Source organism: Drosophila mauritiana, chromosome 2R, assembly GCF_004382145.1.
Source record: "Drosophila mauritiana strain mau12 chromosome 2R, ASM438214v1, whole genome shotgun sequence".
Lineage (NCBI taxonomy): Eukaryota > Metazoa > Arthropoda > Insecta > Diptera > Drosophilidae > Drosophila > Drosophila mauritiana.
Window position 1 is genome coordinate 447236 of NC_046668.1, and position 15972 is coordinate 463207.

Genomic DNA, 15972 nt, shown 5'->3' on the forward strand with positions numbered 1-15972 from the left:
TAAGACTGTTCGTGGCATCAGGTATCAACCAATTTGCACTTCGTCTATGTCTCTAGAATCTTGGTATATGCTTAATCCAACCTTCTAGCCTTTATAATTTTTGATATCTGACATCCTAGACTGTCATAACTTTGTCTTTGTTTCATTACTTACCGCCTCTTTAGTTAAATCAGAAGGTATTCCAGAGGTGAATGCCATGTTCGTTGCGGTAGGTAGACAATGGTCAAAGATTTTTATCGAGCTTTTACAAATTTTGTTTGACGTAAATGTTAGGAGTGAACTCTAGGTGATAGGTAAAATTATTATAAATATAAATCTCTGCTTTATTTAACATACCGAATAAAAAAACTTGGAAAATGTGATCGTTCGGTTAGTCAAACTTGATTCTGTAAACTTTGAGGACTTACTTCTGGTTTGCAGAATATTGACGATCTTATTTGAAGTTCCGTCTATTTTAGTTGTTGGTGCATTTTTATGGCTGCTTGATTCCCTTCGGCAAGATCTAAAACGTTACATGTGAACAAAGACATTATATTACTAGTAGTAAATACAAAATAAATAAATAAATAAATAAAATTAGAAGATATATGTAATCGTCATAATACAGTTTGCCAGTTGGCAGTCCACGCTGTCTTCCAGGCTTAGCTTGATCGTTAAATATCGGGCTGAGTTAAGGCCACACTAATGGGCCTTTTTACCAACACTTTTAAAAAGATAATTGCGTTAGGAGAAGGAACAGCGATAGTAAACCTTTCTCCCATTCATACGTTTTTCACCCAAAAATTGATCCAACATTTTTTAAAATGAGTATTCTGATTTGTTTATTGTAAGACTAATTTAAGTGCTTAAAAAGTTTTGATACCCACATAAAAAAAATCAATCAGCTCAGATGCAAAAAAAAAATATATATATATATATAAACATAATATAAAATATAAGATGGATATAAATAAATAAATTTCTTACTTCCATAACTTATGTATAAATCACCTTACAGTTACATTTCTTCATTTTTCTGGGATCTCGTTAGATATTGGGGAATAAAATCAGAAAAAATGTATGAATCTACTGAACCGTTATATAAATTTACAAGACTAATAAGACTATGAGAAAATATCGAAAAAAACATTTTTTAAAAATGTGGGCGTTGCAGTTTTTTGAGGTTTAAGGGCGTTAGATTGAGCAACATGGGTCAACAAACGTGTGCTGCGTCTTTGTCGCTAGAATCTGTATTGTAAATCCTAAAGTGCTCGCATCGCGTAATTCTATGTCATCCTTGTAATTATATAATGCTTAGAAGGAATCTGAAAATGTTGTACAGCTTTAATACTCTTATCATCTACTTTAATGCCATTTTTGGAAATTGAGAAACCCAAATACTTTATATCTGTTTTCAAAAACTCACATTTATATATTCTAAGTTATAGCGCAATTATAAATTTGTAAGGCTTGAAAATAACTTCAATTTTCATCTAATTTATCTAAATAATCATCGATATGTGGAGGAGCGTACTTGTCCTTAAGCTCATTATAAAGCTTCCTTCCTTCTTTAAAATCGGCTTTGCCTCTTTAACTTATGCTCTTTTATCAATCTCTCGTCTTATGACTCCCTAACTTGTCGTTTCGTTGTGTTGTTCCATAACTGTTTGATCTAGTGTTTCATCCTGTTTAGACAAACATGATATAAGTTAACGCCGGTCTCTAGTCCAGCGGCCATCATGTTGGTATCGACAATCATGACTACAATGGTTCTTGCGTCTGTCCCTTAGGACTGATCGGAACGATGTTATTACCTAAAGAAACGATGTTATTACCTAAGGAAGCCCCTTGGGTTGTCAATAATAAGTTTTGGTAGTTTGGTTTTTAATAACAACTTTATTTAAAACGTTCCGTTACTGTTGATCGCCAAATCGACTATGCTCCAACCGTCCCGCTTGAAGTTCCACTTCAGCTCCCCGTTGGCGCAAGGGTACTCACGCTTCGTAAGTGCCCGTCAGAATTTCTGCTGCGCAAGCTCGTCGACAATGTGCCTGCGTGGGAAAGCTTACGCCGCACCTGGGCGCAAGAATGTAAGCCGGAGTACGAAATGCTTACGTTGCAACATAAGCGCAACGCTATTCAAAGAATCATTATAAAGAAATTATTGTGTGCTTCAGCTTATGCTGAAAGTTGACGAAACCGATGTTGAAACATTGGCGTGTAGTGTAGTATCAGAAAATAATTTAAAAACAAAGAGCTTTTGAAATCAAAAATTGTAGTACCAGACAAGATAAAGAAATTGATCAATAAGGTAAATATTTTAATATTTATAACTATTTATAAATATTTATTAGGTACTAATTTAAAAGAAACTTTTGAGGACATAAAATAAAGTGAAAAGACAACTTTTAAAATAAGGATAGACAAAATAGACTTTTATTTAAAAGTAATAATAATAATATTAATATTATCACTCGTCAACTCCGACTAAGCGTCGTAAAATATATTTTTGTTAATTACTCTGCCATGCCACAAGGCTGGCAGTTAAAAGAGGAAAGTTCCTCTCAACGTAAATAACAATCTCCTGCTCCCCGGACTCCCCGGAGTAGCCAGCGAAGGGAGCCCCTCACCTCTGGAGGATTCCTGACGACAACAGCATCGCAAGGCGGTGCGATTAATCTTTAAATAATTGGCTCTCAACTAGTGGTAAAAACCACCAACCACCACCACCATCATCAACACCGCCCACACAGCTTCTAAATTTGCGGCAAGGCAAAAGACAGCGGCGTGGGAGAAGTGAAGGGAATAGTAAAGAAATAACACAAACACCGAAAAAAAATCATGTGAGTGGGAAACGATGCTAAACGCATTTTAAGTCTTTTAATATTTTTATGTAACGCAAACCGCTGCACACAAGCGTTTTAAATAAAAAAATACATTGTTAATCAACGCCAAAGTTACAGTGAAAAAAATTATTACCGACAAAAATTATTTTAAACAAAAAAATTATTTAAAACAAAAAAAATATTTTAAACAAAAAATTATTTTAAACAAAAAAGTTATTTTAAACAAAAAAATTATTTTTAACAAAAAAAATTATTTTAAACAAAACAAATAATTTCAACGGAAATCAATGTGGATAGAAACAAAAATCATATAATTATTTTTTGTAACAGCGCGTACGTTCGCTATGCATTTTATATTTCCATTCGATTCAAGCGCGACATTCGACGCTGCAGCCTTTGTCTTTATATATTGTTTGTCTGTCTTTGGTCAACTGCCACCCACACAGGCAGCTTTTGCATACCTAAGCGAGTTGGACTGCTCATGCAGCCTGGATTCTCACAGTATAGGAATAATAAACCATACTCCACCGACACAGAGTCCGGTAGCGAAAATCAAGCTCCCCCTCTAAGACGTGTAACCGCGAATCTTCTGCGATGGCAATAGATCCAGAACAGCTCAAAGCTGTAATACAGGCAATTGTGGCCAATACTTTAGCGGAGGAGGCCACCAAAAACGAACTCGCACAAAATGATATGCGTCAGAAAATTCAGGAGCTGGCGAGCGGGTTGGCAGCAGCACATGTCGCGCCCTCCTCAGCCGTGGCCCCCGTAATCAGAACCCACGAACCCATAGATATAACTAATTATTCTTCATGTGGCGTGACTTTAGAAGCCGGTAAATATTTACCTGAATTCTCGGGGTCACAGAAATCATATGTTTCGTGGCGACAAGCGGCGATAGCCGCATATCGCATATTTAAAAATTTCAACGGCACCTCTCGCCATTACGAGGCAGTGACAATTATTAGAAACAAAGTTAGGGGCGCGGCCCATAACGTTTTATCCTCGTTTGGCACTGTACTGAATTTCGATGCCATTATAAATCGGCTCCATTTCACTTACAGTGACAAGCGTCCAATGCATGTCATTGAACAAGACATGAGGACTTTAAGACAGGGAAACAAACTCACCTTACTCACAAATAAAGCTCATATGTCTCACGAGCCATCGACGGGAAAAATATTGTGCGAAAAATTCCGAGAGGACGCATTGCGTATTTTCATCTCGGGACTTAAGCGCAACCTCACTGACGTGCTTTTCGCGGCAAAGCCGAAAGACATGCCGTCAGCTCTGACTTTACGCGCAAGAAGTGGAATCTTACCACGAAAGGTAGGTTTTTGCAGACAGTTTTGCAAAAAGTCAGGAAGACAAAGATCGCAAACCTACTGCAAAAGCGCAGGGTCGTCAACTTGACAAGTACGACCACCATGAACCACAACCTAATAATACCAAAAATCCGTACTTCAATAGGCGGCATAAGGCACAGGCTCACGCCGACCCGCAAAATGTTTATTATTATTAAGTGGGTTTCTATGTGTACTGCGACCCATTCTGATCTATTGTACTACCCCTTCAAGACTCAAAGATCTCCCTGAAGTCCAATGCACTGTATAAATGCCAGAATTTTATTGGGGTTCAGGGCTGCAATTGGTTGCCGTGGGACTACATACATGCCCAGGAGTCTGTTCTTCGTGTTGGAAAGGGCCATGCAGTCACATATAATATGTGCAGAGCTCTCCTCCTCCATGCAACAGAAGCGACAGAGTTCACTCTCTGCAATGCCAATCTTATGCAAATGACTGTAAAATCGGCAGTGCCCCGTAAGAAGGCCAGTTAAAATGCGCACGGTGTTTTTCCCGTGTGTCATTAAGGTCTTGAATCTTTTGTGGTTATATTCACGAAGGAGAATCTTAGACTGCCTAAGTCCTGGTAGGTGTTCCCAGAAGGACAGACGTTTTTATCCTCTATTGAATTAAGTAAGCCCAGTACTCTGTGGTGACCAACACCAGGACAATTCACGTCGCTGCTGCCCCATATCACGTTATGTGTATTTGCATCACATCCGATGATGATGGGTTAGTGTGTCCTCTTGCTGTATTCTGCCAGTGCAGTGATTTCGGGCGGTGGGCACGCCTCGTCACCGGCAAAGTATACCGATGCCACCACAGTCTTCTTGGCTGCTCCCACATCTTCTACCACGATCCGTACACAGTCCCGCGTGAGAAATTCTGTAAGTATATAATAATTAATACTTCTACATTTCAGGATACAAGCTCTAGGGCTAGAGGCCCGTTGATCCCAAATTACCTTGGCGTTCTTCATGTACAGTCCTTTTATTCCCTGGTTATACCAGGGTTCCTGTACCAGGGCTAGCCCAAGATGTTGTTTGGTGAACATCCTTGCCAGCACAGCCGAGGCCGCCTTGGCGCGATGGATGTTCACCTGAGCTATCCCCGTACTCCCGACCATTAAATGATCGGCTCCATCGTCGGCGTTGCTGATCTGGAGATACCCAGATCACCATCCGCCGGCATCGCTTCTTCCTTACTCAGCAGGTCTAGTTCCATGCCTAGCTCCTGATCCCCCATCTCCATGATGGTCGCATCAAGATCCTCATCATCCGCCAGATCTTCGCTGGATTCGGAGAGCTTATTGGGCTTCTCCTTCTTCGCGGAGACTTATGGATTTCGAGGAGTCTCGGCCCGTCTTGTGCCGGATTTGATCGCTTTGGCCTTCTTTAGACCACAAACTGAGATGTCTCCAAACCTGAAGCTCAGCTTTGTGTGCATGAGTTGTCATCAATGCCAAGGCTGAGGAGCGAGCCACCACCCTCATTCCTCCTTGATATGAGACGCCAGTTCTCAGTGTCCAAGTCATTCTGTTTCTTGATCAAATCCATGATTCACTTTGTTGTTTTGTCCCCTGTCCTGGGGCAGAAGATGGTGATGTTGTGTGACGATGGCAAGTCGTCGCCCATCCTTACCTCCAGGGAGACACCGCTCCACTTACTGAGGCTGGGGACTGCTGATTGCAGCCACTCAGCAGTGGTTGCGTTGCGGCTGTCCACTATCAGGTGACCCACCTTGAAGTGGATTCCTTCAAACTTTATTGGAGAATCCCAACCGGAGAGGACTATTTCCTCCAGTAGTGCGTCCTCGAGCTGTGAGAGGTTCTCATTGCTGAGGACGACTTTGGGGTACCCCTCTGGTACGACCGCAACCTTAATGGCCCCAGTTACGACCGCATATGATGGCTTGCGTACCTCAGTTGCCTTTGCAGCCCTTGAGGTACTTGGGCCATCGAAGGGAGCAGTCAGTGGCCTGCTCTTCTCCACCTTCTGCCTCTTAGGCGTTTCCGTCGGTGGCGTTAGGGTGGAGTTTGCCCGCTTCGAAGCAGAGTTGGACCTTTGCTCTAGCGGCTGCGGTGTCTTGGCTAGAGACAAATCGTCTGCGGGTGAATTGCCCTGCTGAAGGTAACGAAGATTCCACTTCGTTCTGGCCCCGCTCAGCACTTTACGGTTAGGGTCATCTATGTGCTTACTACGCACATGAAATTTGGAGTTCTTTGCAAGGCTCAGTGCACTCCTCCGTAGTACTCAGAGCCACGACCGATTGCTTCTTGGACTCCCAAGTAAATGCAGCACCTGCAGCGAAGAAGGACCAGCCACTAAAGGACTTCCAGTTCGCGTCGACATAACCATGGATGGGCTGACCATTGCTTTGGTTGTGCAACTTCAGCCGTGGTGCCCTTCAAATATCCCAATATTCGTTTGGCCCCCACTTCATGTGCGGGTCGACATTCCGTTGTGCAAGCTTTGTTACGGAATGTATGATATCTGGCCGGGTTATCATCGCCAGATACATCAGTGAGCCAATAAATGACTGATGCGCCTTTTGGTTGACTCGTTAGCAGCTTTCTTCATTACATTTTATTTGAAAGCCTGCCTGCAATGGTAACGCGTTCGCCTTACTGCATACCGTACTCATTGAGAAGACTCTGAATAAACTGTTTGTGGCTAATATGGTGACTGCCAAGCTCACCATCGCGCTCGATTTCCATACCCAGAAAATGTTTGAGAACTCCGCCATCGACGAAATCAAGTGCGCCAGATACAAGCGACTTCACGTTGTTCAGTTCTTGTTTCTTCGAACTCACCACTACGACAATAATAGTGAAGTTATTTCCAACATTTCGTGTATAAGTGCAAGCTTCACTAACGCAAGGAACAAAGCCAAATCGTTGAAGCACCTCGTCCAACTTCTCGTTCGAGATACGGACGCTTTGTTTGAGACCGTACAATGACTTGTATAACTTTAACACGCGCTCAGGATAGCTCTTATCCACAAACCCTTCCGGTTGCTTCATATATACCACATCTGTCAGCTCGCTATTCAGGTACGCGGACTCCACGTCCATCTGATGCATGTACACCTTGTACTCAACAGCCAGGGCTATCACCAACCTTATTCATGAATAACGTGCAACAGCAGTAAACGTTTCATCGTAATTAATGCCAAAACGTTGAGCGCAACCCTTTGCGACCAACCGGGATTCGAAACGCTCCATTTTGCCCAAGTGATCTCTCTTCACAGAAAAAACCCATTTACAGCCAATCAGCTTTTCACCTTTAGGTTGCTCTTCCAATGGCCATGTATTGTTGGCACGCAGCGAATCAATCTCTTTTTGCATCGAATCTCTCCATTCCTTAGCCTGCGCCGACTGTATTGGGCACCTGAATGTCATCGGTAGCTATGACATTCACCACGTTGTATTGTTTACGTGGCCGTCCAGGTCGACCAGTATGTAGGTTTTTAGGACGCCCTGGGCCTCTCTTACGGCCTCCTTGAATGTTGTCGTCGGTTTCTTCTGTTTCTCCCTCAGTTTCATCGTCATGACTCTCTTCAGTGGTCGCAGCTTCTATAGCAGGATTTACCTTATCTGACACAAAGTCATCAAACTGCAGATCAACAGCGTCACACTCTTGCTAGTCTTGAAGTCCAGCTAGTTCACATCAGCAACGTATGCGGCTCCCTTGCTGCCATGTTTTACCAAGTCATCTTTTAGGAATATGACATGTCTAGCATCAATAATCGTTTGCTTTTCAAGGTTGTGCAAACGATACGCCTTCGTCGTCTCGGAGTATCCGACCAACATGTATTCAACACCTTTTGGTTTGAACTTCTTTCGGTGAGTTTTATCCAGAACAATCGCCCTCGCGCCAAACACTCTCAGGTGAGATACCGATGTCTTCTTGCCCGACCACGCCTCGAGCGGCGTTACTGCAGGCAACGTTTTCGTCTCAGATCGATTTCGCAGATAGACAGCCGTGTTAAGAGCCCGTGCCCAAACCATTTCGTCAACAGACGCATGAACTAGCATGCTCCGTGCCATCTCCACCTATTGGCATGCTCCGCCACACCATTTTGCTGGGGAGTGTAAGGAACAGTTGGTTGCCGTTTTATGCCAATACTTACCAAGAAACTGTTAAATTTCTCACTGACATAATCCCGGCCGTTGTCAATTTATCAAGTATTTCGTCTCTAGTCTTTAAGAAACACACAGACACAGCGCGTTTTATCGTCTATAAACGTCGCAAAATATCGTGCACCGCCAATGGAGGGCTTATTGTTCTTCGCAAATCTTACATTTTGCACACGTTTCACACACACGTTCTTTTATATGAAAACTCATGTTTGCATCGAAGCCGAACACCATGCCATTTATGGCCATCCTTTGTAAACTTGTGTAGTTCAAGTGACCGAATTGTGCCATTTTTCCATTTGCGCTCTTATAGGCTACGACACAAAACACTTTTTTATTTTGTTTTCAAATATATACAACCCGTTTCTTTTTTGTGCTTTTAATAAAACTTCGTGTCTGTTCTTTATTTTCGCTACATTGTTGGCATTCGCGACAGACATAAAATTGCTGTAGTACTTTCACGTACAACACGTTGATCAAGTCAAAAGATCGCTTGCGCCAATACAAACGCACGGTACCATGACCTTCCGCACAAATAGAATTGTTTCCAGCTAGCATTATGTTTTCTTTATGCTCATAAAATTCTATAAATATCGATCTAGCACAACACAAGTGGGCGGTTGCACCACTATCCAAACACCAAATTTCTTTTGCTAGCTCATTATTCGTAGCCACAGGCAAAACAGTGAAATTTGTTTTCTTTACGGACTTATTTTCTTCTGGCTTAGTCGATTTCTCTTTCACTTTACAATTTTCCGCAATGTGACCGAGACGACCACACGACCAACAAGTGACATTCGATTTACCTCTCTGTTGTATGTTTGAAGAACCGCGGGCCGTGCGCAATAGGGGAAATAACGGGATCCCTGCGGCCTATAAAGGGACGGCGCAAGTCCAGCCCAGTCCAGGGCAGTCGAGGATAGTACCGGCGCGAGTTGCGCGGTCAGGACGCGGCCGCGCAGTTGCGCAGTCGGAATGTAGTCTGAAGGCGGAGGATTAGGTGTTAGTCAACCAGACCGCGCGTTGAAGGAGGTAGTGAGACGGAACTTTAAAAGAAGGAGTTTGTGAGTGAAAACGGGCAGAGAAGTCGGTAAAGAACGAGTAGTGAAAGTGAAGAGTGATCCTGGGAGTGGAGGAGCAAGGACCTGGTCTGTCTGAAAAGGTCAGTGGAGTCAGTGGTTGGTAAAGTTGGTCCCTGCCCCATCTTTAACCTAATCCAACCGGCAGGTTGTCCTTCGGAGGAAACGACTGGGACTTGGCGTGTTCGAAATGGACAGTGGAGTCAGTGGTCGGCAAAGGTGGCCCCAGGGCGAGCGTTGCCACGCCCGTGGACAATACGCCCTGCCCCATAACAATATCTAATCCCGGTCGAGCCGGCGCGTCGTCCATTGTTAAGGAAGCTTAGGGCAACGAGGGAGAAACGCCGCAGGAGCAGCGCGATCACCGGAAGCGTCAGTTGTAAAAATAGTACAATAAATCGACTATAATTAGAAAAAAAAAACCGTTCATTACAGTTTCAATGCTATCATTTGGACCCATTTTCAAATATAACAATTGTTTAAACAAATTAATACAACTCGCGGGGCCCTTTTGGCGTATCTATTTCCTTTAATTTGTTCCACGTCCAACGCTCTTTTACAGTGTTTCACATTATTTATTTGTGACGGTTTTATGCTCAGTATGATGCTCGCAAGCGCTTTCTCGTCTTTGGCGTCGAACTGCGCATTTTGTTCTTCGCTCCCATTTTCGCTCTTTGTTAAGCTACCGCATACTGGCCATAATTCAGTATGTATCAAAACGCTTTTCATTTGAATAGCCCATGCACTATAATTGTCATCGTCTAGCTTTTATATGGCGAACATTCACGAATTCATTTTGAGTATCACTTGTCCAGAATGTCCAGAATAATCGCGCACGAACAATTCACTTTCACACGTTTGTGTTTTTCACACACCAATTCTATCAATACATACCTATACATATATGTACATGCGGGTCCAGAAACTCCAGAATATTCTACCGACGAATTATTCAATTTCACACGTACTCTTTTTACACAATCCTCGTCCTGTTCGAGATCAATTTATTAGGAAAAACAAGAATCTTTATTTTACGACGCTTAGTCGGAGTTGACGAGCTGCCGCTCCTTATTCTGGTAAATGCAAATTCAAACTGAACTTAAAATGATTCTTAAAGCTAACAAGGACTCGCAGCGGCCACGCAAATATGCTGTGTTTGCCGGCTGCGCACGGGTTTCCGGCCCAATGCTGGGTCAGCACTTTGATATTATGTTTCATACACTGAGACAACTGTTCTAGTCCGTTGGCTTGTGTTAACTACTCCCCCTTCAAGATAACGGGCGTCCTCGGCTGGTCTTAATTCGGCGATCATCCCGTTTAATTGGATTGCAGATCTTCGCGCTCCGATGAACCGTAGACAGGTGATGCCAATGCAACCAATCGCTGCTGCGATAAATATTATGCGGTGTGAATGATTGGTACCAATTTCTCTCCCGAACTCTTTGATGAACTCCAAGTTACGTTCACTCTGCTGGTGAAGATAGGGGAGACTCAGAATATCTCTGTTGGCGGTGATTTTCAATGATGGGGAACTGGCTACCCCTGGAGCTCGTTTTTGGGCCTTGTCGTGATTTATAAAGGTGGTGTCATTTATCACGACGAGATCGTTGAAGGTAATGAGATGCGTGCCACGTAGATAGACTTCTGTTCCGTTGTCCACCGTGACCCTAGCTAGCCGGTCATTGATGATGATGATTCCCTCATCCACGCGGGTAAGCGGGTGTAGGTCGCTTGGTTGTGACTTGCAATGCGCTAGAACGCCTGCGTGTAGTTCCCTGGCGCATGAGCTTTTCGTTGATAGTTGACAAAAGGTAGCTCCCGGTGTTGCAGTTTTTGATTGTATGGACTTCTGGTCCACACTTTGCTACCATGTTGTCGGTTATTCGCAGCATAACCCCTTTGCAAGTGTCCGGGAAAATTGTGACTTTCTTACAAGATAATTTTTTTTTGGGGAATTTGATAATGAAATGTATTATGGTACCCCCTATGGGGGTATCTGTGGGTTCTTTCAGCCACACTGATTTTAAGTCTGCATGATCTAGGATATTTGGACTGACAATATTGTTTTTCGCCAGTGTTACAGCCATTATTAAATTTTGTAACTCCATCATTAGTATTCTATTCCTAGCCAGCAGTGTCTCAAATAAAAGGCCGGTGGTGATGTATTTTATTAGTCGCTTTTTCTTGTTCTCTGAGGTTTATCCCATTACCAATTAATATTATCCTAAAACTAAAACATTGCCTTTGGCAACGGATTTAATGTCTATTATATGGAAGTTTGCCAAACGGCTGATAATAGGTAGTAATAATAAAAAGTTTAAAACTAAGCGAGAGAGTCATTTTAGGTTGTCTTTGTGGACCACCCTCCCTTCAATAAGGACCGTGGTCCCCAGGTCGTCTTTTATGTCTTTTTCCAACACAAGGGAGTGAGTTTATTGCCAAGCCTTCTATTAGATTTGACCAAAACCTTTTCGCCCACTTCGAAGACTCTGTTTTGTCGAGATGCATTCTCTCTAGACCTGAGCACTCTTAATTTTTTCAGCAATCCGTTCTTGTGTGTCGTCCGTGGACTTGTATTGCGTCGACTGGCCTCTTATCGATGACCGAATGGATTGATTTGTTATACCTTGTAGTGGCTAACAAGATTATCTCCACAGTATCACATATGCCCTTGTCAATTTTCAGGCACCGGGCGAGCTCTAGTAGAGTGCAAACACTGAGAGAAAACTTTACACTTGCCCGTTTGAGACACTGTGAAGGGGTGGCGCATTCGTGATGCTGACGCCAAAATGGTTGTCTAGCATTGCCGTGATCGTGTGGGATTTTAACGATGGCTTGTTTTCGCAGTAAATTACCTTGGCCTTTGGGAAGAAATTCATGACCTGTAACATGGCCGGTTTCAAATCCTCAATTGTTCTTGACGGCACATGCTGTACGAGGGCGAATTTCAAAAACTTGTCAATGCAAGTGAGAAAACATTTTTTATCCGTTGAGAAAATGTCTACGTGTAGCATTTCTCCTACATGAGAAGGAATCGGTGACTCGCCAATCTCTTGTTTCTTCGGATGCCTATCATATTTAGCTTTCGCGCATGTTTTGCAGTTTTTGACAATTTCATTGGCCAGTTTGGCCATTTTTGGGAAGTAGTACTCTGTGAGAACCTGTTTCACATTTTCTTGGGCTGACCGGTGGGCCCTATAGTGTTCTCCTAATATGAATTTCCTCCTTTCCTCAACCCCAAAAATGTCTGTAACACGGTTTTTGCAGTGCCAGAATTTTGTAGTCGGGAATCTCCGCACTAAGGCGTCCTGCGCCGTTGTGCAAATCGCAATGGAGGGCGTTTATGCCCTTGGGGACTATTACGTCCGCAAGGTCATTTTGTAATGACTCCTTATCGGTGAAGTTGATTGCGTGTCGTTTCTTATTTTTGAAGAGAACGAAATAGCGTTTTAGCGGAAAGCGGGCATCTTCTAGAAAACAGTTTAGGGGCTTATCCGTTGATTCTATGGTGTGGGTAAGGGAAATCTGACTGTGAATGGTCGCAACACATGATTCTGCGTCCTGTTCTTCTATAGCATTAATTTGCTGCCTAGACAAGGCATCCGCAACCAAATTTTCTTATCCCGGTGTATATACTACCTTCGCACCCGTTTCCTCGATGCGACCCCTCCACCTTTTAATTTTTGCGTTAGGGTTAGAATCTGATATCGAGAATGCCAATGGCTGATGGTCAGTGAAGATAGTTATGTCTTTCACCGCATATAAATAGTGTCGCAGTTTGGCCAACGCCCAAACGATGGCTAATAATTCTCTTTCATTTGTGGCGTAGTTCATTTCCCTATCCTTGAATGACCTCGAGATCATTGTGATAGGACGGTTCTCTTGTGAAAGGAGTGCTGCAATACCGTAGGCTGAAGCATCCGTCGTTAGATGGAATGTCTTCTTTTAATCCGGGTATCTGAGCAGACTTTGACTTGACTTTTTTACTGAGATATATTTGCATCGCCTATGGTTTTTAAAACCCAATCCACGTGCTTGATATGAGCATTCTCATTTTCTGAGAAGATTACGTAGACATAGCAAGTCTTGCCGATTTGCTCTCTGAGAATGTCATCTATGGCTCTCTGGAAGATGCTGGCAGCATTCTCAAGCCAAAGGGAAGCCTCTTGAATTCGTACTTCCCTCCGTTTACGCAGAAGGATGTTTTTTCACGGCCATTTTCCGCTAAGACGATCTGGTGATACCCGGACTTGAGGTCCAGTGTCGTAAAAAATTTGGCCTTACCCAAGTTTCCCAGTATCATAGAGATATCTGGCATCGGATATTTGTCCGGGATAGTCCTTTCGTTTAGCTTACGAACGTCTATGACTAATCGTCTATTTTGATTGTCGGCCTCGTCGGTTCCTTTTTTTATCAACCACCCATATTGGGTTGTTCTAAGGAGACCCCGACTTCTGAATTATACCATTTTTAAGCAGGTGTTGGATCTCGTTGTTGACGAAATCTGCTGCTCCCATGGGGTATGGATATAATTTTGCCTAAATGGGCTCTTCGCTAGTCGTTCTAATCGTGACCGTGTTAAAATATGTTATATGGCAGGGCCTCGTTGGGATCTGCGAAGGCGTTTTTTCGCCTTTTGAAATGCCTTCAGAAATGCCTTCTTCACCAAAGGTGCACCATCTGTGCACTCCTCGTTAGTGACGTTGAAGTCAGTGCATTTATGGAATAAAATCTTCTCATCTTTTCAAGAGAGGCAAAGAAATGCGCCGGCCTGTTTTAACAGATCGGCCCAAATTATCCCGTCGAATATAGTAAAATCTGGTAGAATGAAAAAAGTCGTGGCGCCATGAATTGAGTGAAATTCGAAAGGAGAGTCCACCGGGCGGATACCCTTTAGCTCTTTGCGAGGTTGGATGAAATTTTTTGATGCGCCGGTGTCTAGAAGGAAATTCATTGGTACCCCTGCTACTCTTCGTCTGATGATGGGTAACAAGAATTTTCCCCTAAAAAATTAACGTAGTCAGAATCATACTCGGCATCGCCGTCTATTTTCGATTCCGCTTTGGAGGCGGCGGCGGCATATGCTTTTGTCTTTTCTTCCGCATTCTGCGAAATGAAGTTAATTCTTTGCTGTTTCCTCACGGCGCCTGTGCGCTCAGAGGTGGCTGGTCTTCTATTCTGGTAGCCATTCGCCTGGGACGGCTGCAGCAATTTATAAGATGAGGGATCGACCTCCATAGGCTCTGGTGTGCCGTTGTTTTTGTAAGTTTTAACATTTTGCGGGGTCGCCACGCCAGTAGGTATCACAAGGGGATCATCGCGCCACCAACGGTGGTACGCGCCGTAATTGTGACACACTACTGGAAGTGCAACTACACTCTCCACGCGAGGGCGGCTGGAAACAGGCTCTTAGTTAGGTCATGTCTCTGCTAAGATGCTGGCTAATCGTATTTGGGCCGGAGCTGGTAACTCTCAAAAATTTCCACACCTCCGGGCCGGACTAAGGTGTCATTCGACTCGTGCCGAAAGTCTGCCAGGCTAGGGGCCGGTGTAATAACTAGCCCAGTCGCTAACGGAGAAGCCGGGCAAGTGGCGTCCGCCCGGTCTAGTTAGCCTTACCCGCGTACTGGGGATCTTTGCCCGGGTGGACCGTTTATTTCTCTGCAACTCGTGGGTACTATGAACAATAGACCAAATAACTTCAAAATACCGCAGGCCTTGACTGCGGGAAATGTCCCAAGACAATTTGAGGACCGTCTCCTTAACGGAGAGCAGCCTGGGGCTCGGGATGACCCTAGCCGCAGACACCGCAGCCGCTAGAGCAAAGGCCCAAGTTTGGAGGAATCCACTTCTAGGTGGGTCACCTGATAGTGGACTGCCGCAACGCAACCACTGCTGAGTGGCTGCAATTAGCAGTCCCCAGCCTCAGTAAGTCGAGCGGTGTCTCCCTGGAGGTAAGGATGGGCGACGACTTGCCATCGCCACACAACATCACCATCTTCTGCCCCAGGACAGGGGACAAAACAACAAAGTGGATCATGGAATTGATCAAGAAACAGAATGACTTGGACACCGAAAACTGGCGTCTCATATCAAGGAATAATGAGGGTGGTGGCTCGCTCCTCAGCCTTGGCATTGATGACAACTCATGCGCCAAGATTATCTCTAGTGACCACAAGCTGAGCTTCAGGTTTGGAGACATCTCAGTTTGTGGTCTAAAGAAGGCCAAAGCGATCAAATCCGGCACAAGACAGGTCGAGACTCCTTGAAATCCACCAGTCTCCGCGGAGAAGGAGAAGCCCAATAAGCTCTCCGAATCCAGCGAGGATCTGGCAGATTATGAGGATCTTGATGCGACCATCATCGAGATGGGGATTAGACCCCCGATATCCTCTCAGGAGCATGTAGAAGTATTAATTATTATATACTTACTTCGGGCGAGCCAACCGCCCGAAATCACTGCACTGGCAGAATACTGCAAGAGGACACACTAACCCATCATCATCGGATGTGATGCAAATGCACATCACGTGATATGGGGCAGCAGCGACGCGAATCAAAGAGGTGAGTAACTATTAGAATTTATC

General features: G+C 44.0%; 1 protein-coding gene across 3 annotated transcripts in view; it reads right to left on the bottom strand.

The window, feature by feature from the left end:
• The window catches only part of LOC117137774, a 148719-nt gene that overhangs the window by 111620 nt on the left and 21127 nt on the right, over positions 1 to 15972 (bottom strand). Inside the window, exons 1-3 of one of the 3 annotated variants that reach the window (XR_004459166.1) lie at positions 408 to 485; positions 337 to 348; positions 203 to 282 (exon numbers count right to left, since the gene is read on the bottom strand). Coding sequence is in view for 2 of the 3 variants with exons in the window: in XM_033299396.1 (XP_033155287.1) it covers positions 154 to 282; positions 337 to 502 (295 nt within the window). In the remaining variant the exon portion in view is untranslated. Of the gene's footprint in view, positions 1 to 153; positions 283 to 336; positions 503 to 15972 lie in introns of those variants that run through there. The other 2 variants (XM_033299396.1, XM_033299397.1) reach the window with 2 other exon arrangements.